Source organism: Staurois parvus, unplaced genomic scaffold (assembly GCF_062004578.1).
Source record: "Staurois parvus isolate SC_StPar_1 unplaced genomic scaffold, SC_StPar_1.0 ptg000162l, whole genome shotgun sequence".
NCBI lineage: Eukaryota > Metazoa > Chordata > Amphibia > Anura > Ranidae > Staurois > Staurois parvus.
Window position 1 is genome coordinate 2,229,688 of NW_028317958.1, and position 25,436 is coordinate 2,255,123.

General features: G+C 40.9%; 1 protein-coding gene across 10 annotated transcripts in view; it reads right to left on the bottom strand.

Annotated features, from left to right (window-relative positions):
• The window catches only part of MAGI1 (membrane associated guanylate kinase, WW and PDZ domain containing 1), a 768,502-nt gene that overhangs the window by 60,749 nt on the left and 682,317 nt on the right, over window positions 1-25,436 (bottom strand). For all 10 annotated transcript variants that reach the window (XM_089676009.1, XM_089676005.1, XM_089676006.1 and 7 more), the window contains 2 exons: window positions 19,370-19,401; window positions 264-483 (listed from right to left, as the gene is read on the bottom strand). In XM_089676009.1, the coding sequence (XP_089532135.1) occupies window positions 264-483; window positions 19,370-19,401 (252 nt within the window). The remainder of the gene's footprint in view (window positions 1-263; window positions 484-19,369; window positions 19,402-25,436) is intronic.

Sequence of the window (25,436 nt, forward strand, 5' to 3'; positions counted from 1 at the left end):
TCGCACTGCAAAGGCATCGGTTTTAGGTATCAGAGCATTTTCCTAAGTACAAGTACTCATACGAATACTTGGCATCAGCACCGATACTGCAACCCTACCAATAATAGTGGCGTCTAGTACACTCTATAAAGATGCACCAGCATACCGGCAGAATTATCAGCTCTTTATAATATCACTTCAACCCTCTTTAGTTTAAGAAAAAGTTTTTCATTAAAGAAAATGTAGTATACAAAAGGCAGTAACTGGATAAAAGTAATACTCACGTCTGCTTTCATACATGCTCCTGGACTGGGCCCAGATTTTAAATGGATCAGGCTTTTTCAGACCTGAACCTTCAACTTGGTCTACTGGTGGTGCCTCAGTGGATGGGTAGTCAGAGACAAGAGGAGCACTGCGCAGGGGGGAGGCTGTGTGCCCACTGTGGTGACTCGATACGCTGTGCTGGGAGCTGTTTTGGCTGTCTTTCCTTTCAAGTTGTGGTTGCTGTAGAGAAAATTCAAAAATAAATAAAGTGCATCTTAAGCAGCTTTATAAGTTCTTCACTGTGGTATTTTCAATACTATAACCAGAGAGTTTCTCCAATAAACATACAACCTGCCAAGACCTAAAGGTCACATTTTCCTTTACTTTGCTGTGGGATGCAATATTAGGCTCCATGCACACTGGACATTTTAATAACATGGGTAATGTTAGCTGGGTAAAGTCACGCTAAAAACGTGTTTTTTTAGCATTTTTGCATTGGTGTTTAGTGGGGTTTTTTTGCGTTTGCATTTTTAGCGGGTTTTTTTTGCTAAAAAAAAATGTCCGTTTGCCGCAATTTACCACATTAGAGCGTTTTTACAGCTAAAAAAACTTCTCTAGAAACCCACTAGTTCTGGGGTTTTTTTCCAGCCAAAAAACGGCCCTTGCAAATAAACGTTGATTACAGTCTATGTGTGCATGGAAACATAGGATAACATGCCGGGAAGTTTACTGGCTGTAGAAAAAACCGTCAAAAGCCAAAAACAGCCGCTGTAAAAATGCCCAGTGTGCATGACGACTTAACCTCAAGTGAATATATATTTTGAATCATTATTTCATATACATCTTCACAGATTCTCTATCATGCAACATAGGCAGCAAACTTCCTAAATGAACCACACAAGGTCCAATGTATGAAAAGTAAGCACAAAGGAACATTTCTTATTGCCTGTAGCAATACATCAGTTTTCCAATGCTGTAATTTATGGTAAAAATTTTAAAAAAGGAATCAAAAATGCCGATTGGTTCTATGGGCTACAATAAATTCTCACTCTAAGATATTTTCAACATGTCTGCTCTAGGAGTCTGATATTTTAAACCAGCCTGATTAGACCGGTACACTTGCATGGCAAGAGAGAAACAAAAGTGCATACATAGTACAACACTACAGAAATAAAAATCTGCATATCTAATGAGCAAATATGGCTGAATTGTGTACATAGATTTATACAAAGTATATACAGAAACAAGATTTTTTTTTTAAGCCATTACCATCTGTTGACAAGATGGATTTACTTTAAGAAGATCAGGCTGACATAACAAAGACAACTTTAAAATACAATCCCTGGAATTCATAAAGATGTCTTGCATGCCATTCTAAAAGTGGCACAGCGTGTGCTGAAATTCATATAGCTGTCCAGAACCTGCACTTGAATCTGGTGCCTGCTGTGCCACTTTTAGAATGCACATGAGATGCTTTCGTAAAATCTGCCTCTGTATGCCAAAAGAAAGTTGGTCTTATTTAGCTCCTCTTTTGTAAGATATGAACTGACTGTATTTTATTTTGAATGTGGAGCACCACAATGTAGAAGTGGAGCAAATTAGAACTACCTGAATTTGGTGCACAAGTTGTTAGAATCAAAATGGTTGCAAATATTTTTTGAATTAGGCGCAACACATTAAGATCAATTAATGCCAGAAAAGTTGTGCAGCAGCCCTGTTAAAATTCACAAAGTGTTCACTTTAATTGTTTAGCAACAAGTGAAAGTGTAGCTTTTGCAACAAATAAGGGTGGAAGGAAGGAATGGATGGGCGAGTGGGATGGATGAAATGGGTGAATTGATGGGTCGGGTGGAGTGGGATGGAATGGTGGGGTAAAATGGGGGTAGGATGGAACGTGGGGGTGGGGTTTGGTGGAATGGAGGTGGTGTGGTGGGGTGTTGTGGGGTAGGGTGGAATGGGGGGGGGGTGGCAATGGGATAGATATCCGTTGACAGAAGCAGGCATAATTATATAATTACTATAGAAACTTTATACTGAAGGTGAGGCAGACAAAGAGGAGAAAGACAAGATAGGCAAAGAGAAAATCTTCTCTCTGGGTCTGACTCTATCCAACATTTAGAACGTTTTTTGTATCTGGCTAGCAGCTTGCTATATCTGCAAAAGCTTAAGCAGCAGTGATATACAGTATTGACAAAGTGCCTAGTCACTGTCTGCAATGCCCCAAGAACAGAAATGTCAGCAGGTAAGTGATGTAAATCACACAGTAATCTAACCAAGGCTGCTCATCTCTAACACAGACCTTCCACTTGCCGTAAGGAAAAGTCCTGTGAAACAATGACACCAACAACATACAGGAAACCTGAACCTACATGGAGCCGACAAACGCTGATAATGTAAGGGAGTAAGGAAAAGTGAACTAGTAACAAGGCTAGAGAGAATCAGGTACTTAAATATTCTTAAAAAGCAACTAAGCTGCCATCCTTTATTATCCTCGAATGCATAAGCAATAAGGTCCTAAGATCATTCAAGTTCTCTGAACTGCTCTGCTTACCTTGCTCCCCCCCATCTAGCAGTGACTCAGCAGAAGGTCAGTTGCTTCACCCTCCTATGAGTAATTTAGCAGCCAGTCAGCCTCTGAACCTTGAATGTAAACACAAAATAGGATCTCTAGAAGGGGGGAGCAGTGAGAGTTAAGATTCTGAGTAACTGCTGTTAGGGGGGTGCAAGGAGAGCTGATCTGCTGAGTCACTGCTGGGAGTGGGGTGCAGGGAGAGCTGATCTGCTGAGTCACTGCTGGGAATGAGGTGCAGGGAGAGCTGAGCTGCTGGGTCATTGCTGGGAATGGGGCACAAGGAGAGCTGAGCTGAGTAACTGCTGCGAAGGGGGGTGCAAGGAGAGCTGAGTTCAACCATTTAAAAAAAGAAAAGTTATAATCCTATACCCGCAGTTGATCCAGAGGAAGGCAAAAAAAACCCCAGCAAAGCATGATCCAATTTGCTCCTGCTGGGAAACAAAAATCCTTCCTGATCCCTCGAGAGGCAATCGGATACTCTCCGGATCAACTTGACCTATAAATGTTAGTATCCAGTTATATTCTGTGTATCCAAGAAAGAATCCAGGCCTTTTTTAAAGCAATCCACTGAGCTGGCCAGAACCAACTCTTGAGGGAGTCTATTCCACATTTTCACAGCTCTCACTGTGAAGAAACCTTTCCGTGTTTGGAGATTACATTTCTTTTCCTCCAGACGTAAAGAGCACCCCCTTGTCCTCTGTGATGACCTCAGGGTGAATAGCTCTACACCAAGTTCACTATGTGAACCACTGATGTATTTATATATGTTGATCATATCCCCACCTAATCTCCTCTTCTCAAGAGAGAATAAATTCAGTTCCTCTAATCTTTCCTCATACCTGAGCTCCTCCATGCCTCTTATCAGTTTGGTTGCCCTTCTCTGTACTTTCTCCAGTTCCCCAATGTTCTTCTTGTGAATTGGTGCCCAAAACTGAACTGCATATTCCAGATGAGGTCTTACGAATGATTTGTACCGGGGGAAATGATATCGCTCTCTCTGGAGTCTATACCTCTTTTAATGCAAGAGAGGATTTTGCTTGCTTTAGAAACCGCTGCTTGGCATTGCATGCCATTATTAAGGTTGTGAGCTACCAGAACCCCCAGATCCTTCTCCACCATTGATTCCCCCAATTGTACCCCCCTAGTATGTATGATGCATGTATATCCTTAGTCCCCGAGTGCAGAACCTTGCATTTATCAACATGAAGCCTCATTTGCCGCATAGTTGCCCAATTATACAGTGCATTGAGGTCGGCTTGTAAGATGAAGACATGCTGTAAGGACGTTATTCCACTGCACAGCTTGGTGTCATCTGCAAAGACTGAAATGGTAATTTTAATCCCAGACCCTATATCATTTATAACTATATTAAAAAGTAAGGGTCCCAACACTGAATCTTGGGGAACACCACTGACAACCCTAGACCATTCAGAGTATGAATCATTAACCACTACTCTCTGAATACGATCTTTTAGCCAGTTTTCTAGCCATTTACATACAGATTTTTCCAAGCCTGTAGACTTTACCTTACACATTAGCCATGTGTGGGGAACTGTGTCAAACGCTTGCAAAATCCAAGTATACCACGTCCACCACCACCCCTCTGTCCCAGTATACCATGTCCACCACCACCCTTCTGTCCAAGGTTTTGCTCACCTCCTCATAAAAAGAAATCAGGTTTGGTTGACAACTTCTGTCTTTCATGAATCCATGCTGTCTGTTGCTTAAAATATTTTTTTCCAGCAAGAATTCATCTATGTGGACTTTTATTAAACTCTCCAGTATTCTCCCAACTATAGAAGTTAAACTAACAGGTCTATAATTACTTGGTAAAGATTTTGACCCCTTTTAAAATATTGGCACCACATTGGCCTTATGCCAATCCATTGGTACTATGCCAGTCATTAAAGAGTTCCTAAAAATTAGAAACAATGGCTTTGAAATTACAGGGATCAATTCTTTAATTCATCCCGTCCAGGTGTTTTATTCACCTTTATTCTGTTTAAGTATTTTTGGATCATATCAATTGTGAGTCAATGTGGATCATCTGGAGCTGTGCCAATACCATGCCCATGCTGTGTCACTACTGGGACTGGGGTTCAAGGAGAAATGATTTGCCAAGCAACTGCTAGGAAGGGTGAAAAGTTGACCTGCACTGCTGAGCCACTACTAGGAGGGGGATCAGGGGGAAGGTGATCTGCTGAGGGAAAAACTTTAACAACCACAATGCTTCTGCTGGGAGCTTTAAAAATGAATTGCTCCACTGTACCTGCAAAGACAGAGGACAGTGAAGTCTTGCTTCTTGTTTTAAAGCTCACTTCTTGTTAAGTATAAGTAAATAATTGAATGTCTGTAGCCTTGCCACAGGTCCACTTTAAATAGCATTCAGAACCCTGCTCCTGTAATTCCTCCACAGGCTATTGAGATATGCACTGCATCACCTTACGTAATCTTCCTTTCATTGGATTTGCCATTGATCATTTGCATGAGAATTTAGCTAGTCACTGGTCAAATTACCAAAAGCCTTTCTTATATCAGATTTACGTAAAACAGAGACTGCCATTTATAAACCCTTGTTACTTACACTCATAAATAATAAGAAATGCTTAATCTTTTGACTTGCAATATAGAAACAAAAGAACATTTTCCATAATAAACTGTTGACAAACTACATCTTCATGTCTTCCTATTATAAACCAATCTGGAAAATGGCCTTGGATGAAGAATGATTTGAGACTATTTCTTATCTCCATATAATTAACGACTTTGTGACTTTTTTTTTTTTTTCCATACAGCTAATGTTGTTGAGTCTTATGGCTAAAGGCCATATATTTACTGAAGATGAGAAAATCTAGATGAAGATCTATAACTCTGAAAAATGATCATTAGCTGGCGTGGATGCCAGAGGGAAGAATGGCACATTTATCTGGAAGGTGACGAGTTAAATGATCAAATGAAATTAAAGGGAGGCAGCAAGGTTCAGCCCAGAGATGGAGAGGTACCAATTTCCTGCTCGAGTGCTCCCTGTCTCCCTGAAGTAGGATTGGAGACGTGTGTTTCAGTAATAATCTGTAAAGAATCATCTTGTTAACAATGCAGATTGTGATACAGCTTTCCTCCTTCTTTTTGCAGTCATTAAACCCTTCAAACAAAATACAGATATGTATTAAAGCTGAACTCCAGGCAAACACACAATACACATATGTAATACAAATATGGGTGCTGTTTTATCAGCCAAAGGATTTCTATCTTTGCAAGGAAGCATAGTAAGGTGGAAGATGCCACATTGTTATAGGAGGAATACAGTGGTGTCATTTCCCCACCTCCAGCCTGCTGACAGGACAGTTAGGCTATGTTCACACTACTGCGTGTCAGGAACGTGCGTAAAAATTGTGCGCTTTCCTAACATGCTGCCATTTAGAATACGTGCGCTAGTGGTATTAAGTGTTACTGGCACCCTCACGCAGCACAATGCAGTCAGACTTGTTTCTCATGCATAGGGCATCCTATTGAAAGTATTGAGCTGCCTTATGCACGATGCAGAAGAGTGCACTGGAAACATGCACTTGCACCTATGGCTGTGAACCAAACCAAGAAGAGTAAAAGATGAGAAGTGATGAGCTTGATATATTCAAACTAGGAACCAAACCCACACGAGCAAGCCCATCAGGAAGCTGTCACATGTATGGACCAATCATCTGTGCCCAGGCCATGCTTAGCCCCACAGCTGTACATAAAGGATGCCATGGCCACAGATGATTAACCCGTAGAGGTGACAGTTTCCTTGGGAGGCTCGCTCATGTGGGTTTGGATCCTAGTTCGAATACATCAAAGCTCATCACTACAAATTAGGTCATCTCTCTGCTCTTTGCTTTTTCTTCCTATCAGTTTCTTCCTTGCAACACATGTTTATGCTGCAAAGTGAAACAAAAAACAAGAAGCGCACCAACCTTGCGCATTACCTCAGTAACAGAATTTAATAATAGAAGATAGGTACTCACAAACAGCGAATAAAATCAGGCATGTAGTCCTCAAAGGGACTTCAAAGACAAGAAGCCAGCGTGAATCCCATCATGGGGGTAGACACTCAGTATAGCTGACGCGTTTTGAAGGCTATGCCTTCTTCCACAGAGCTACTTTGAGGACTACATGCCTGATTTTATTCGCTGTTTGTGAGTACCTATCTTCTATTAATAAATTCTGTTACTGAGGTAATGCGCAAGGTTGGTGCGCTTCTTGTTTTTTGTTTCACTTTACAGTATCGATCAGGCTTCCCCAGCCCTGTTTTGGAGCTGCACAACCTTGAAATATACTGGTGGTCGCTTGCTCTGGTGTTGGTTCCATCTATTTGCCACCGGTCTGGGCCCTAGAGCGCAGGAGAAATCGCAGCTGAACACATGTTTATGCAACACACCAGATTGGTTCCCAGTGCTTTGCTGCCCCTCTCTCTCCCAGTGTGCTCTTTTACAGAGACTAACAAGAGACTGATAATGAGTCAAATTCAGATACTAGCACTAGATACAATATTTTTCTAATAATGAATACAGAGGTACATTCATTTGTTTGTTTCTTTCATTTACATATGCCTGGATTTCAGCTTTAAATACATCACTGGGTACAACAGTAAAAAAGTTGATAGATAGATAGATAGATAGATAGATAGATAGATAGATAGATAGACAGAAAACACTAAATAAATAGGTAGATAATACAAGATGGGTGGATAAAAAGAATACAGTTGTTCTCAAAAGTTTGCATACCCTAGCAGAAATCATGAAATTTTAGTATTGATATTGAAAATATGACTGATCGTGCCAAAAAAACTATAATTTATTATCAAATACTTGTCATAATGATAACAGAAATCACCCAAATGGTCCTGATCAAAAGTTTACATACCCTGGAATGTTTGGCCTTGGTACAGACACACAAAGTGACACACACAGGTTAAAATAGCAATTAATGGTTAAATTCCCACATCTGTGGCTTTTTAAATTGCAATTAATGTCTATTGTACACTGCTCAAAAAAATTAAAGGAACACTTTAAAAACACATCAGATCTCAATGGGGAAAAATATCATGCTGGATACGGATATGGACTGGGTAATCTGTTAGGAACGTAAGGATGCCCCATCGCTTGAAGGAAATGAAGATGATCAACCTACATAGGACTGAATTCAAAGACACCTCAGAAATTTCATTGCAGCAACTCAAAATGGTACTCAATAGTTTGTATGGCCCTCACGTGCTTGAATGCATGCCTGACAATGTCAGGGCATGCTCCTAGTGAGACAACGGATGATGTCCTGGAATATTTCCAACCAAATCTGGACCAGGACATCACTAAGCTTCCGGATAGTCTGATGTGCAACCTGACGGCGTTGAATGGACTGAAACAGGATATCCCAGAGGTGTTCTACTAGATTTAGGTCAGGAGAGAGTGGGGGACATTCAATAGTATCAATTTCTTCATCCTCCAGGAACTGCCTGCATACTCTCGCCACATGAAGCCGAGCATTGCACCAAGAGGAACCCAGGACCCACTGCACAGCGTAGGGTCTGAAAATGGGTCAAAGGATTTCATCCCTATACTTAATGTCAGTCAGGGTGCCATTGTCTAGCCTGTGCGTCCCTCCATGGATATGCCTCCCCAGACCATCACTGACCCACCACCAAAACAGTCCTGCTGAATGATGATACAGGCAGCATAATGTTCTCCATGGCTTCTCTAGACCCTTTCACGTCTGTCACATGTGCTCAGGGTGAACCTGCTTTCATCTGTGAAAAGGACAGGGCGCCAGTGGAGGATATCGGGCCTACAGGCCACCCTCATGAAGTTTGTTTCTGATTGTTTGGTCAGAGACATTCACACTAGTGGCTTGCGGGAGGTCATTTTGTAGGGCTCTGGCAGTGCTCATCCTGTTCCTCCTTGCACAAAGCAGCAGATACCGGTCCTGCTAATGGGTTAAGGACCTTCTACGGCCCTGTCCAGCTCTCCTAAAGTAACTGTCTGTCTCCTGGAATCTCCTCCATGCTCTTGAGACTGTGCTGGGAGACACAACAAACCTTCTGGAAATGGCACGTATTGATGTGCCATCCTGGAGGAGTTGGACTGTCTGTGCAACCTCTGTAGGGTCCAGGTATTGCCTCGTGCTACCAGAAGTGACAATGACCCTAGCCAAATGCAAAACTAGTGAAAAACAGTCAGAAAGTTGAGTAGGGAAAAAAATGGCAGTGGCCTCCACCTATAAAACTAATCCTGTTTTGGGGGTTGTCTAATTGCTGCCCATCTAGTGCACCTGTTGTTCATTTCATTAACACCAAAGCAGCTGAAACTGATTAACAACCCCCTCTGCTACTTAACTGACCAGATCAATATCCCAGGAGTTTAATTGACTTGATGCTATATTCTGATTAAAAAGTGTTCCATTAATTTTTTTGAGCAATGTATAAATAGTTCATGAATCTGTTAGCTCTTACATGGATGCATTGAGCAGGCTAGATACTGAGCCATGGGAATTAGAAAAGAACTGTCAAGAGACCTGCATAACAATGTAATGGAACTTTAAAATCATGGAAAAGGATATAAAAAGATGTCCAAAGCCTTGAATATGCCAGTCAGTACTGTTTAATCACTTATTAAGAAGTGTAAAATTTCTTTTGAGCACAACGATAGATAGATAGATAGATAGATAGATAGATAGATAGATAGATAGATAGATAGAGAATACAAAATTATATGGGGTTTTAATGAAAAAGACAAAATGATTCCACTGATATATCTTTTAAATGTATCTTTGATGGGACTATTAATCGCTCTTGTGGGGAAAGGGGAGAAGAGGCAACAGACAGCCCACTATTAAACTTCATTAAAGTTTACCTAAAGCCTAAATTTGTTTTGTACATTTTTTTTATAGAGTAGGGAATGGTGAAAAAAAAACCCATAAAGTTTTTTTTCCAATCTGTATCTCAATGAGATTTCCCTTCACATTTCCTGCAGATACAAGGAGAAGTTAGAGGAAACCACTACACAGTAAGGAAATCCCCCCTCATAGACAGTGGTTACCAGAACCACCAGTGTCCCCGCTCGAAGATTTCCCATCTATTCCCATTTAAATGGCAACTCAAAATGTTGGATTTTCCCCTCACGTCCAGTCCTGATGACAATGATCACCAGGACAATGAGACAGTGCCTACACCTAGCAGGGGAACAGAGAGAAATAAAAACCTTGGATAAATTCCTCGTTTTATCCAAAACTACTAACAAATAAAACTTCCCTTTACCAATGACTCCATTTACAAAAAAAAAATACAAAATCAGGTAGAAAGGGCAATTCCTCCTGCTTCACCAGTAGATGGAGCCCAGACAGACTAGCAAATAATAGAACTTAATTGGGGAGTGGGTAAGATCATTTATCAGACCCCTGGTGCTGCAGGAAACATTTTTATTAGATTTTTTCAATTTATGAGCTGCGATGTCCTAGGAACGCCAAAGTGTTTCTTTAGAAACCTGAAATTTTTTATACTATACCAAAAACAGTTTGTTTGAAATAAAAAGAAGCTTTAAGAAAGGCAACGGGAATCACTATATGATCTTTGTCTGCAGCCCCTTTGGTCCTAAAGCTGTCTGGTATGCCAACAAAGCGAAGGTGTTGGAAAACACACAACTGTTTGAAATGTCTCTTCTTTCCCAAAGCGTGACTCATCAAGGGCTGTTTGAGTCTCAATAAGTTTTCTATAGAGCCACAGCAGCAGGGAACTTGGGAGAACTGTGAGTGCTAAAGAATTAGCAATGCAGAGAGGATAAGTAGAGGAGGAGGGCAGGGAGCCCAAGGCCTTGCAGTTGGGAATAGATTTCCATAAATTATTGAGCGTTGTCATGACAAGGTGTACTTATGTTGCATAACAACTTTTTTAACTTCCTGACCCCACACACGTTGTCACTCCATTAGAGGGTGATGTATTATACAATGTCTACACTAGTAATTGTACAAAAAAATTTAAGGGGTGGCATTCACACACTGGCTGTTACGCACCTAGCTGCGGCTTTCATTTAAAGTGGTACTGAACTCAAAAAGTTTGCTATTTAATAGGAAGTATCTAATAATTCTGATTGCGCCTAAGCAGTAGCATAAAAAGTCTACCTTTTGTCTTGAATTCTTCCTAAAAAATATCAGTTTGCTTCCTGTGCCTAGGTACTCTTGATTTGAAGCCTCATAGCTGCATATCTGTAGTGAGTCATCTAAGGCATCACGGTATTGACTGCTAGTCCCATGAGATTTGGAATGGAATTTGATGTCACTACAGTGTTGTTGTTCACTTTTCTACTTGCTGAAAGGAAACTGTACCTAGGGACCCACAATCCGAGGTTCTCCATTCTGTGGATCTATGCTGCTCCCACCTTTCCTACTGCCTTCTTTATTATTCTCCCATCAGTCATCAGAGGGGTGGCTCTGACATTAGGAAGCAAAGCCTTGTTTCTGTTAAGAGGACTACATCTATACACTGAGACACAAGAAATGGTAAGTCAGCAATGGGGAAAGGATTAGGGTTGCCAATCATCCATAAATTTACGGGCAGTTTGTAAAAAACAGCCGATTTTTACACTGTCCATAAATTTCCATTACAGGCGGCAGTTGCCCATAAAAAGGATTCTCCTTTACAGTGCAAAGGGGAACTCTGCGGACCCTGATGTACAGGGGAACGCTAATGTAAAGGGCAATGCTGCAGACCCTGATGTAAGTGGGAACCCTGCAATAAAGGGGATGCTGTGGACCCTGATGTAAAGGGGGGCAAGGGTGACCAGAGACCACCTTACATCAGAGTTGCCCTTTACATCAGAGTTCACAGCATTTACCCTCACATCAGAGTCCTCAGAGTTCTCCTTTACATCAAGGTTCTCAGAGTCCCGCTTGCACTGTAAAGAGGAACACTGCAGATTATGATGCAAAGGGGAACTTGGTTATATTAACCTGACCTTCATGTAAAAAGAAGAAATATGTATTTTGCCCTTTGTTATTTCATAAGTACATAGCTATTTGCAATAGCTACATGTTTGTAGCTTAAATATTGATGTTTGCACAGAAAATGGTAATTTTGGCTAACTTTTTGAACTGGCAACAAAAGATTGGTTTTGTCTGTAAATTGTTTGTGTCCTGTCAGAAAAAAAAGGTTCTGCCAGTAAATTTTCTGTGTTGTGTCAGTAAATTTTATTTCATCAGGTTGGCAACCCTGGAAAGGATCTGCTGCAGGAAACCTACATACAATATTGGTGACTAGTTTTTTGTTCTCCACTTGCTTTTTTGGGCACAGATTCAATAGTTCAGGTCGTCTTTAAGGAACAACTGCAAAACTGAAAATGTATGGTACCTACAGTTCTAAGAAAACATCACTATTTCACAAACCCCCTTGCCTTTCTAATCAAATCTATCATAGAATACCCATTCAAAACAACTGTATCTTCTTGTCTGCATCTGAAGGATGGGAACACTATTAAAAACTTTATCAGGATGGCAACGAGGGAGGGATAGGTCCTTTAACTTTTAACAGCCTTTCTAAACATAATATTGTTTCAAAAGGAGATACTCAACTGATTACACTAAATACAGCCAAATATTACTTTTACCATTTTTTTGCAATGTGATAGTGGTAGGTGAGCAGCAAAAATACTTTATTAATGAACTGTCCATGTCCATTCTCTGAACTGTATTATGAGGAGGATAGATGGAGGCGATAGGATGCACATATGTATTCTATGGGCACAAGGTCATTTTAAATCAATATAGAGTAGAAAACTGGAATGGGGTTATGTCAAGAAGCTATTTTGACATTAAAACTGAACCATGCACATGGTCTGCAAGTTCTGTTCAGGTGCATGTAACCTAACTGCATTAAAAAACAGATCATCTGTAAACTGACCCTCAGCAAGCAACCCCAAAAGCAATGCAGTCTAAACGTGCAAGTGCAAAGTATGTACAGGTAAACCCTGAGTGCCATATGCTGGCTGTTCACAACAGGGATGTCTTTTTTCTAACTACAGTATCTAGACAGGCTTCTGGCCTACCATTAAAAGCAAACCCATGCTTGGTCAACACCTAAAACCACCATATGTGCAAACCCCATCTGTTCAGGTTGTACTCAAGTACTTCCAGGTATGAGAAAGCTAATTAAATACCCTGTGTACCTCCACACAATGTAGTGCTTGAAGGCCTCTGCAGTTGATCAGTAGACCTCAACATTGTCAATAGGTGATGGAGAGTATAACTTGCCAGTACTGGGTAATTGCCAGAAATTTGGCAGATGGGAGGGGGTAAAGATGAGTTGAGGCACTATAAATCTATAAAGTGACGACCCAACAAATCCTAACCTCACATTTATTTTATAGTAGGAATGCTAGAAAGTCTACACAGTAGGTCATTCCTTGGGATTGGACTACAGTGCCTTGAGGCCAGTTCTACAAAACAGCTGGCTGCTGCTTTAGAAAATAATCTACCTACCTTAAGGTGACTTCATGAAACCTGATAAACAAATGGTTGACTTTGGGATAGCATCTTACATTTGTAGTTTAGGGAAGCTCTACGCAGATTGCCCTTAGTGCCTACTGGACTACCTTCACCCCTGCCTATTTGGAACTCATCAAACATACATGGACTGCCACACCGTGCGCCTGTTATCCCTTTTGTATTATTTTACATTTGTAGTTTAGCCTAGAAAAATGCAATAACCTCAGATAAGTTCTTTTCTCTCTACATTTGAAATAAAAATACAAACTAGGCTCTGCCGTTAACCAGTCTAAACCCACTAGGAAAAAGGCCATTTTTGATAAATCCCACCTTCAGGAGGGAGTAAACAATTCTGTCTCAACAAAATGGAAATTCTTCTTATAACATAAGCTGCGTAAGAAGTTGTCTACCACAATTCAGCTCCCTATTAGCCTATTTAATAAAAAATATAGATGCTTTCTTCTTCTGAAGGCATTGTTCTATAAGGAGACACAGAGAGAGGAGGCTCTGGTTATATCCACAAATAATGACCTTACCGGTTGCCAGGCAACACCACAAATGCTCATCACACAAGCTTTAATATAAGTCCAATGGGAAAAGAAAAAGAAGACATGATTTCAAGGGGGGTGGTGTGTGATGTTTAATATAAAAACAAATTCCTTTACAAAAGTAGGTGCATTCTAGGTATACAGAGGTCCTATGAACTGTAGGGTGGCAAAGTAGCCCTTTTTTAGATCTAAAGAAGAGCTCCAGTCAGGACATAAATGGCCAGTAAACATGCATATTATCCAACCCAGTGAATTTTGGAATTTTGTTTTAAATGGCGAGATGCGGAATCCAATTGAATAATTAGTAATCCAATAAAAATCAGTGGGGCAGAATTTTATTTAAAGCCTAACTCAAAGAAAAAATGAAATTTAAATACCACATTGTGCCTCTGTTATCCTATTCCTTGGTCTTAATTCCAAAAACCTCTTCCTAAGTCATCCTGCAGCGTTATGCATTAAACTCATAGATTCATATATGAGCCAGGCTAATTTCCTGCCTTGGGGACCGAACATTGTTTCCTGCTTGTTACCTCCTTGGGCCATTTGGACAGGCTGCTGTACACACGGGCTGTTTCTGTTGAACTGGCTGATATTCGGCCCCTGTGTACCAGGCTTTAGTTAACTAGGGGAGGAGACACTGTTGTATCAAACTGTGTGAAGTTGGGGGTCTGTCAAGTAATTAGCCAACTTTCCCTCCCACCAGAGGAGCCTTCATACTCAAGTTGTTCTCCACCTTCTAAAATTAATTATTGCCTTTCCTTGTGACCTCTAACTCACCAAACTATATATAAGGTGGAAACACCAGGTTGGATTTAACATTATACCCACAACAAACAGAGACAAAGTACTGTTACAGGAAGGCTCCAGTGTCTGCTACTGTAGAAAAAAACACCAGTTTCAAAACAGAACTAAAAACAAAAAGTAGCCGCTGTTCACTTTGCCTATGTTACTGAATTTTGTCTTTTACCTGGACTGCTTTAAAAGTCTCCAGATGCAAAGGGTCTCAATAAGGCAGTTTAAGGATTTTAATTCCATCTACAAATAAGATAGCTTTAAGCGATTCACAGGCCTTTAATAACAGGCAAAGTAGAAGTACCTGCATGCATCAAAGTTTTCTAAACCGTAGAATCAGACTTGATTTCAATTATGATCCTATCTAGAGGCAACTTTCCATACAGGCAAAGGGTCACAGACCTTCTGTCAAATAATACCATCTACAAATTGTTTCTGAAGATTTATATAAGTTCCTTAACTTCAGAGACCCCCCACCTCACCAAGCTACTGTGGAAGCTGTCTTGCCATATTAGAGGCCAGATGGGAAAACTTGTTCCTAAGATTACATGCTCGTCAATGGCCACCCTGCTCTTTCCTGCAAGTCTTCTCGTCAGCTCCACCTCTCATCTGAACCCACTGGGCATTGAGGTAAGACCCATAACCAATTGCAATTCCACCAATCTATTCTACCTACGGTACTTTTTGCACTTCGTTAAAACTCTGCTAGGCCTCAATCTTTCCTCTTCAGTTATGCATTCCCTCTGTTGAGGCTTTACCTTCTAAGAGCCTTACCAACGGCAAACTTTTTTTCAAGAACACAGAGAAGCAGGACAACAATAATAAGCTTCCCTTCGATCCCCCTCTGCTCTATGCAACTATCAAGAGCAAAGAATGTTGGCCCGGTAAAAGCACCCAAGTCCCAAATTGGAGCTTCCATAGGTCTGAGAACTTTCTCCCATTCCAAAGAGACAGCACTGGGAGCCTGGGCAGCCAATCATTAAGCCCCAGCATTTTCAGATCGGGAAGAAAGGAGTAAGTCACAGCTTCCCCATAGCTTAAACTACTAGGTTTTTTTTTCCTTCCTACTGGAAGAGCAATGACAGGGTATGTGCTGCTGGTGGGACCACCAGTATTGCAACTCACTTTAAAGTGGTTGTCTATCTATCTCTATCTACCCCTTCAGTCGTATCCGACCCTTGGCGATTGCATGGATCGTCACTCGTAAGCAACTTTTTTCATGAATTCTCTTAGCAATTATTTTACAGGGTAGGTTGCCAGGTCTTTCCCCAACCCCTACCACGCAGGAAATCGCGCGTGGCCAGGGATGAAACTAGGACAATTTTAGACAAGAGCCATTTAACCTACCAGCATGTCTTTGGAGTGTGGGAGGAAACCGGAGTACCCGGAGGAAACCCACACGAACACAGGGAGAACATGCAAACTCCATTCCGGAGGTGCCATGGTTGAGAACTGAACCCATAACCCAATTACTGCAAGGCAGAAGTGCTAACCACTAAGCCACTGTGCCGCCCAAAGTGGTTGTAAACCCTTACATATACCAAGTGAAGTGACTGGCCTCAGGTGATACACAGAGATGAAACAAATCCTCCGACAATCCTCTTTATCTATACCTGTCTTTCCCCTATATCCATTCAAAGTGGAGAATTTACACAGGATATGTTGAAACAGCTGGAGGGGAGCTGAAGTTAATCAGTGAAGAGAGCTCTGAGAGCTGACTGAAGGGAAGGGACCCCCCCTTCACACAGCACACAAGAACAGGGTTGAGGCTGTCAATCACAGATTGTGCCCCCCCATTTTTCTCTTGGTGTCGGTAAAACCAGAAGTGATTCATGCTTATAGCAGAGGAGCAAGGCAGTGGACAGAAATGACACTTAGTACTCTGGATTGAGACAATCACACACTATGGAGGGATATGCATATTTAATGTCTGATATTTACAACCACTTGAGCTGTTGATTTTTGGTCAAGGTAGGCCTAACCCATGGATTTGTAGTCTAACAGCAGCACTCTACAGCACCACTAAGCAGGAATTAAAATTTACAAAACTCTTAAAGGTTGCAGTTTCCCTTTAATTTAAGGGAAGTCTTATTGTCTACACCACACAGAAGCAAAATAATGTCACATGAAATCTTTGTTTGACCTGGAATTTTTTTTAAGTCTACAGTAACTAAGGAACATAATAAGGGAGTTTAGGAATTTTAATTCCATACATAACAAACATAGGATAGCTTTGAACTGTCTGTAGGCCTTCCCCTCTAGACAAACCATAAGCACCAGCATGCTTGCTAAAACCTACAAGAACTATGACTTCAATTATGACCCCGAGAGCAGTTTTACTGTATGCTTCAAGGGCCACAGATCTGCCAATCTCAATTTATTAAATCTCTTTCTGAATACTTACATAAGAAAATGTTATATGGACATGAGAACAAGGGCAGTCTGCTGCTTCCTTGGTGTAGCGCTAACTACTTTTTGTAGTTTATTTACTTTGTGGTTGAAGGGAGGTGTTAGCAGCTTAGGGTAGGGCCCGTCCATTTAAGCGCAGGGTTTTTTTCTATTCTCTGCTGCTTCCTTGGTGGCCTAGGCCCCAGCCAATCAGGGCCTGTCGAGCATACAGTAATAAGTTGTTGCAACTCTGTTCCTCCTACACTGTGCACGCATGCAGTTGCTATGGTTAATACAAGACTGTCAGTGCAGTCAATGAATATGTCATAGTTTGATATGCACCTCTGGGATGTGTGCTGTACACCCTTACGTAGACAAGTGCTCTTGATTTTTTTAATGCAAACCCTGCGGAAATGATAGCTCTGTTCAAATAAAACAACTAATTCTAACAGTTAAACACAACCAGAGCTAAAGGACATCTATGATTTCACAATTCAAATTTTTTTTTTTGTAAAAGAAGAAATCTACTTTTTTTTCCACTTGTATTTTTTTCTGTTAAAGGTTTCTTTACTGGGGAGAAAAAGATTCAGAAAAAGATTCCAGACTAGAATCATTAATTACCCTTTGCACTAAGCACTTGCATACACTGGTTGTAAAGAAGCTTAAAAATAATACCAGGATTTATCTTGCTTGGCAAATCGCAAATTAAACCCCCACCCCCCCATCTATTTTTTTTTTTTTTCTTTTTTGGTGACTGACTTTTAGAATTGAAGTGAGAAATGTTTTTCCTGCAAAAAAAAAGTTAAAACTTGAATAGAAATGCAAAAACAAAAAACGTGATTGCACTATCACAGAACGAGGTTAGTTTTACTGCAAGAGCAATTCCTGAGCACTTGTCACCAACGGCCAAATTATTTTTGACGACAGTGCAGAAATCTAAGTATATAGTTTGACATTTTGGTGCTTGGGCTGTGAGCACAAACGAGTACTCTCTCAGTGTGCATTAATGTAAAGTGACAATGGTAGAGGCCTAAGGGTCACGTGACTTCAGAAATGCCTTGAGCCATCAAAATCATATCATTTATTGTAGTGATTCAATGAAATTCACATTGTAATTATTTACTGCCTCTTCATGCAAGATCCTCAGCCTGGCTTGTTAAATTATAAAAATTCATGGATACTAAATAAAACTAACAAGAGTGTCAAAAATGGACTGCTATATCTGTTACTGCCAACATTCAGCCATAAAAAAAAAATAAGTACAAAAAAAAAAAAAAATCAGCATGCTTTTTCCATTCCAGTTTACATTTGATTAAAGGGTACATGTGTGCCTTGCCAGCTAATTTAAATTCAGAGCAATATTTACCAGCTGCCTCTCCTGCAGCTCATATTCATGAAAAAGTTGATTATGCAAAAAATAAATATATAAAACTGCTCCCTAACGTTTATATAGCATGTTTTGTGTAACTATTTTTCAGTGTAACCATTATCTAAAAAAAAATTAAAAAAAAAAATGTAAAGACAAAAATATTTCTGGTTATTTCAAGCAAAGAAAAAAAAAATCACAGGGAATATAGACCATCAATTAGTTTCAGCTAGTGAATTATTTATACGTCCTTCTGAAATAATGCGCAAGCTATTTTTGCAGGAAACCACTTTTGTGGGCTCTTAAAGAAACTGACGAGTACAGCATCTCAGAGAAAAAAGAAAAAAAAAAAAAAAAAAAGGATGTGTAGATGGGGGTCCCAAATCTGCAGGTGCCTGCAGCGTAGGTTGTGAGTGACAAAGAATGTCCACTACTTGATTTTATTTACTGAAGGAATCTAGCGGCTGTGGAAAAAAAAAAAAAAAAAGAACGAGAAAAATAAACAGGGTCCCAAAACACTAGGATAAAGTAGCAGGTGTTTAGGGTTTGTATAATACAATGGAGAAGGTGGAGCCACATTTATTTACACCCAAGATATGTGTTGCACTCCTCTATACCCATCCTCCCCAATTAATCTGCCAAAAAAAAAAAAAAAAAGTCGCCCACCGTTATTACTAGGTGTAAGACGAAGCGGTGGCTGCAATGCTGCCTGCATCGTACTCTTTAATCATGCAGTACTAGGATGAGCACATTTCCAATCTACACCCTTTGCTGATGCATAAAACAGTGCTAACCTCATCTCTCTGCTAGCAAACAAACAGCAGAATGGCTTTACAAGGATTAAAAAAAAAAAAAAAAGAAAAAAAAAAAAAAAAGAATTTCTTTACATCACAGTGTTAAAAGCACAGAAAAAAAAAAAAAAAAAAACATAATATGAAAAAAAAAATAAGGACTCACCGACTTTGGGCTCTTCTTTGGGACTGGCAGTCCTGCAAAACGGCAACAAGGGAGAGATCAACATTAGCATACAAATGTTATGTTCATCTAAGATAAATCCCAAGGTATATCATTCTAATGTAGCCATCTGCACGGCAATAGCAGGATTCTCCTCAGCATCGGAGTTATCAGTCTGTTTAGAACGAATCAAAGCTGAGTACGAGAGGGAGAGAGAGAGAAAACAAGAGGAGGAGAGAGAGAGAGGAGGAAAAAAAAAAAAAAAAGGGGGGAACGAGAAAGAGAGAGGGAACACAAATCTATCTGCATTAGCGATGCTGCAGAAGCCTGGAGGCTGGGGGAGAACAGACCTCGGCGGCCTGGGAAAAGCGAACACTTGGACAGAATCTCAAATGCTCCCCTGGATTAAGAGGGACTTGGCTAACAATTAAACCTAGATATTTCCTTTTGACGCGAGCTGCTTGTCAATTGCATTGGACCAATAGAAGCTGAATAACAGATACGAGCTGATGTTAAAGGCTTTCTTTACAGCAAGTGAGAAGACAAGGATTTTTTTTTTTTTTTTTGCAGGGGTGGGGGGATGTGTAGGGAGGGTACTGATGGGTGTTATTCCATCAAGGTTAATAAACATGTGGCAGGCAGCTCCATTTAAACAAAGCTGACATAGATGAGCAGACACTCCGTGAACTGGACTAGTGGAACATCACGGCACGACTTCAGCGATGTGATAGGAGGACTGGATTTTAGGTAATTACAGGAGCAAAAAATAAAACAAATGGCCTCGATTTTTATAGGATTCCAAAGCACAACAGGGCTTATTTAATAAACGTGCAAAAAAACACGAGCCAATGAGAAATCGGTTTTTCTTAGCCAACTCCCCGTCATATTCAAAGCTGGTTTCACCAAGAAATGATTGGCAGCAGCTGACACTCCCAGTTGAGTCAGGGGGCCAGACGGGATATTTCTGACCAATTAACACAGTTTCCTCCAGGCTGGAGTCACCGCGGTTTGCCGACTCCCTTTCCTCCATTATATTATTGCTCAAGGAATAAGAAGGTGCATATTGATGTATCAATTTTCAGTAGAACGTTGATTGGCGGTTGGCTCGGCTCATTGGGGTTTATTTACCAAAACTGTGCGGTGCAAAATCTGGTGCAGCTGTGTATAGAAACCAATCAGCTTCCAGGTTTTATTTTAGAATGTGGTGGGTGCAGTGCCAAAATTCTCATCTCATTGGGGGACACTATGGTGGGTTTAGAGGAATCTGCAGGGCCTGGCAAAATTTTTATCCATCTATATTATATTATTGATCAAGGAATAAGAATGTGCATATTGATGTATCAATTTTCAGTAGAACGTCGATTGGGTTGGCTCATTGGGGTCGATTTACCAAAACTGCACGGTGCTAAATCTGGTGCAGCTGGGCAGAGAAACCAATCAGCTTCCAGGATTTATTGTCGAAGCTTAATTCAACAAGCTGAAGTTAGAAGCCGATTGGCTACCATGCACAGCTGCACCAGATTTTGCACTCCCCAGTTTTAGTAAATCAACCATATTGTGTCCAAACCTGTTGACAGGATACCTTAAATCTGCATAAAGATGAACCACAACATGCGTGCATTTACCTACAAAATGGTGAGTTGAGTTATATTATTATTATACAGGATTTATATAGCGCCAACAGTTTGCTGAGCTCTTTACAATATAACGGGAGACAATACAGCAACAATACAGTTCAATACAAAGTATAGGAGGGCCTGATCCTTGGAGCTTACAATCTAGGAGACATGATGACATGCTCATTGGGTATTTCAAAAAATGCAACATATCCATCTTTCTATAGGTCTTCTGCTATTTTAGAATCTGGGGAGTGCAGTGCCAAAATGCTCATCTTACTGGGGGCACTATGGTGGGTTTAGAGGAATCAGCAGGAACCGGCCAAATTTCAATCCATCCATGGCTGTTCCCACTCAAAAGAAGTCAATCCAATGATCAACTTCTCTCGAACAGGACTGCTGAAAATGTTAGTTTGCTCAACGCCTGCAGCCAATCAGCTGCAGTGCTGATCAGTGTATTCTGACAGCAAAGGGGTCCCCGCTGTCAGAATACAATAACACAGCAGGGAAGAATTCTTCCATCCACCTCGCTTGTGTGGATGAGATAATACATTTGGTTTTTGCAGTCAGCAAAAAAACAAAACAAAAAACCGATCCATGTGTATCCAGCTTAAAGCTAACAGAATTTTGTTTGACATTTTTCGTTGTAAAAACATTTGCCTGTTTTTTCGAATCATTAGTGGGGTCAAATCAACGGTCGTTTTAACGGCAGTGAAGAGAAATGGGAAATGGTGAGCAGGATGGATAATTTTTCTAGAATGTACGAATTTCCAGCAAAGTATGTGGTTTTTGTTTGGTAAAGTCCGTTCATTCCAAAATTGAATGTTAAAAGCAAACACATTTTTGAACTACAGTACTTTGACATTTAAATATGCTAAGAATTTTTGTACACATTTCCATTTGAAATTAATGTATACCCAGCTTAAAGCCGTATTAAACCCAAAACCAATAATGTAATATATTGCAGCTTACTGATCAGTAGCTGTAGTGGCTGCATTAGTTTTCTTTTTCTAGGCTTTTTTCTCCTCCGCTTTCACCTGGTGATCTGGCCAGTAACACACCTCCCGTATTAGAGTGCCCCCATTTTGGAAGAAGAAGCACAGGAGGGCACCTTTGGACAGCAGCATTGTCATTCTGGAGGGGAGTGGGGTGTTAGGTGGACTAGCAGATTTAAATACAGTAGCGAATTGAAGCCAAACTCCAGCTCACGTGTTATAAGCAGTCCCAGCAACAGTTTTGTTTCCTTTGGGGATAAAGGTTTCACATAAATAGATAAAAGCTGATCAATGTAAACACCCCTCATTTGTAAATGGTTTGTCTCATCCCTGTAAACTGATATATTTACAGGAGAGCTTGTTCTTTTGAAAAACAGCAGACTTACTGGCCAGATCACCAGGTGAAAATAAAGAATAAAATAAAGAAAGCCTAAAAAGAAAACTAAAGCAGCCATCATATCTATGGATTGGTAACCTGCAATATAATAAATGTTTGCTTTTGGGTTTAATTAGGACCATATATAAAAACATCCTTTGCATACCCTAACCCAACATTCATAGATTCAAAAAACTTTGAAGGCAGAAGATAAGCATGACTGTCAGGAAACTAGCATTTATACAATAGCAATGTATTTCATTTTTCTGGTGAATTTATATAAAAGATCAACATATTTTCTTCAGATGTGTATTCACCTGTTTGGTGTGGTTTTTTGAATCTGCTGTATAATGTACACATCATATTGTCACATTAACAAAGCTGCTGATACATCTTGTAAGTGTTCCTAGCAGAAGCATTAGCAACGTATTACAAAGCAATGCTCACCATGAACTCTAGCAGAAAGGTTTACAGGATCGACCACCGAGCTCCAGTGGGTGGCGCCAGCAGCAAGCAAAAATGCCCACACTACCTATCATTGAGGAAGCTGGGCTGCTTCATTACAATTCAAACCTACAGAGCAGAGTTCTGATTGGCTGATTTAGATTAGAATTGATATTTAGTTTTTTTGGTTGGTTAAGTAGTAAATTTACTTAATGTTTTCCTGTCTCTTGTGAACTCTGGTGAAGAGATAACTGCGCTTCATTATCACTGTCGCAGCAATGAGGAGCCCCCACCACCTGCTGGATATTTCATATGGGGCTCACCGCCACTGGCTTTGGGTGTTCTTTCCGTTCCTGAAATGCCCTAAAAACCACCTTGTACACACGGATAGATACCCAGCAGATGGGTGGAAACAGAAGCACTAACTATGGCACCACTGGAAAGCCAAGAAATATGGACATCTCTATAATAAATGCAACTTTTTAAAAATATAAATCATGCGGAAATGTGCAAATACAGAAAAATACATGTTGATCCTGCCAAAAATGCAGTGTGCTCCCAAATGACTGACAACTCTACCTCCACTGCACTGCGATCATTAGCAGTGTTGTCAGCCCAGCCCAAGTTTTTCCCTTGCTAGACTACAGATCTCCCTCAACCCAATAACAAAGAGTAGGTGCTATCTACACCAGCTAGGGAGAATCAGGCAGGGCTGACAACTCTACCTCTGCTGCACTGCAATCCTGAGCAGTGGTGTCAGCCATACCTGAAATCCTCCCTCGCTGGATTACGGAACTCCTCCCTCGGCTCCTCAGCTCCATAGTATAAAGAGAAGGTGTTCTCTATTCCAGCAGGGGAGAACTCAGGCAGGGCTGCTTGGGATTTTAGTGCAACAGAGGTGTCAGCTCACTACAGGAAGTTCACTGGATTTCTGGCAGGATCATCGGGCATTTATTGGTATGTCTGGCATTGTTTGGTTGTTTCGGTAAATGTGAAAGACTTGCACAGATGACCTGATTTTTTTTTTTAATGATGCCAAAACATATACTATACAGTAAACCTATTGCTTTGCATATGTGTGTGTTTATTTTACGGGGTCTGCGACTTTCAAACATAATCTAGTATAGTATCAAACACATGCACCTGGAAGATTCAACTGCAGAGAATATTTGCTCTAAGTCAGATTCCATGCTTTAGGAAAATATGCCTTTAACCCTTTTTCCGCCAGGTCCATAGGTCGTACGGACCTGACAGCAGATGGTTTTATACACAATCCGGTGGCTGCAGCCACTGGGATGGTGTATAATACTGACAGGCAGTCTCCTGCCTGTCAGGAAGAAGCAGGCAGGTGGCTGAGTTGCCTTCCGATCGTTTCCACAGCCCCTGGTACCATTGCCAAGCCCCACGTGCTCTGGCCATGTACCCGGGTCCAGGGGTGTATTTACCACAAGGCAAACAAGGCATTTGCCTAGGGTGGCATTTTTCAGGGGGGCAGCACCGCCCCCCTGGAAGAAGGGCCACATGTGGCTTGGGGACCAGGTGGGTTCTGAGAGAGGTTGCAGGCTGCTTGACTCTCGTTCCCAGGGATGTCCAGAGCTGTGAAAGGTGTCTTTCACGCTGGGAGGGGAGTGGCTGGTGTATGGGGGAGATGGTAGTGGAAAGCTCTCTTGGGTGGGGGGCAGGTGTGTTGGTCAATGTCAGGCTCTCTCCGGGGGGGGGAGCAAATTTTGTGTTGCCTAGGGCAGCACAACACCTAAATACACCACTGCCCAGGCCCCTAATTGGCCATCTGCGGGCCCAGGGAGTGCCATGGTGGGTGCCAAAGACAATATTTCCAGGTCACGTTTGTCACTTTTCCCGCCTAGAATAGCCACGGATACATGTATTGGAGACCAGAGGAGACACGCAGGGTCTTTAAGACCCTGCATGTCTCAATAAAGAGAACCTGTCACCTTTGTGTCCCTCCCCTATGTGATAAAAAAAAGTTAAGTAAAAACATTTTTTTTATTGCACCCAAGCACATAACACCCCCGCCAAAAAAAAATTTTGAGCCCCCCACATACAAATGTAAAAAAAATTTGGGGTGCCTGCACGTGAAAATGATGATTGCGATACACATTGTTACATATCACCGCACACACTGGAGTGAGAGAAATAATACTAGCACCGGACCTCCTCTGTAACAATAAACTGATGACCTATGGGGGCTTTTGAAGTGTTGCCTATAGAAAATACTGGCGTTTGTCGCCATTTCAAGGGTGCACACAAATTTAAGGTTTGGCATGTTGGCTATCTATTTAATCGGTGCAACCTCATCCTTTATATTTTACCAAAAATGTAGGTAATTTATTGCATTTGTTTGTCCTAAAATTCACTTCAGTGTGTTTATTACTAAAATGTTGCATTTCCTAGACCTTTGCGGTAATATTATGTGACATAAAAAATTTGGAACTACCACTACTTTATTCTCTAGGGTGTCTGCTTTCACAAAATATACAGTATCTCACAGAAGTGAGTACACCCCTCACATTTTTGTAAATATTTTATTCTATCTTTTCATGTGACAACACAAGAAATTACACTAGTGAGTGTACAGCTTGTATAACAGTGTAAATTTGCTGTCCCCTCAAAATAACTCA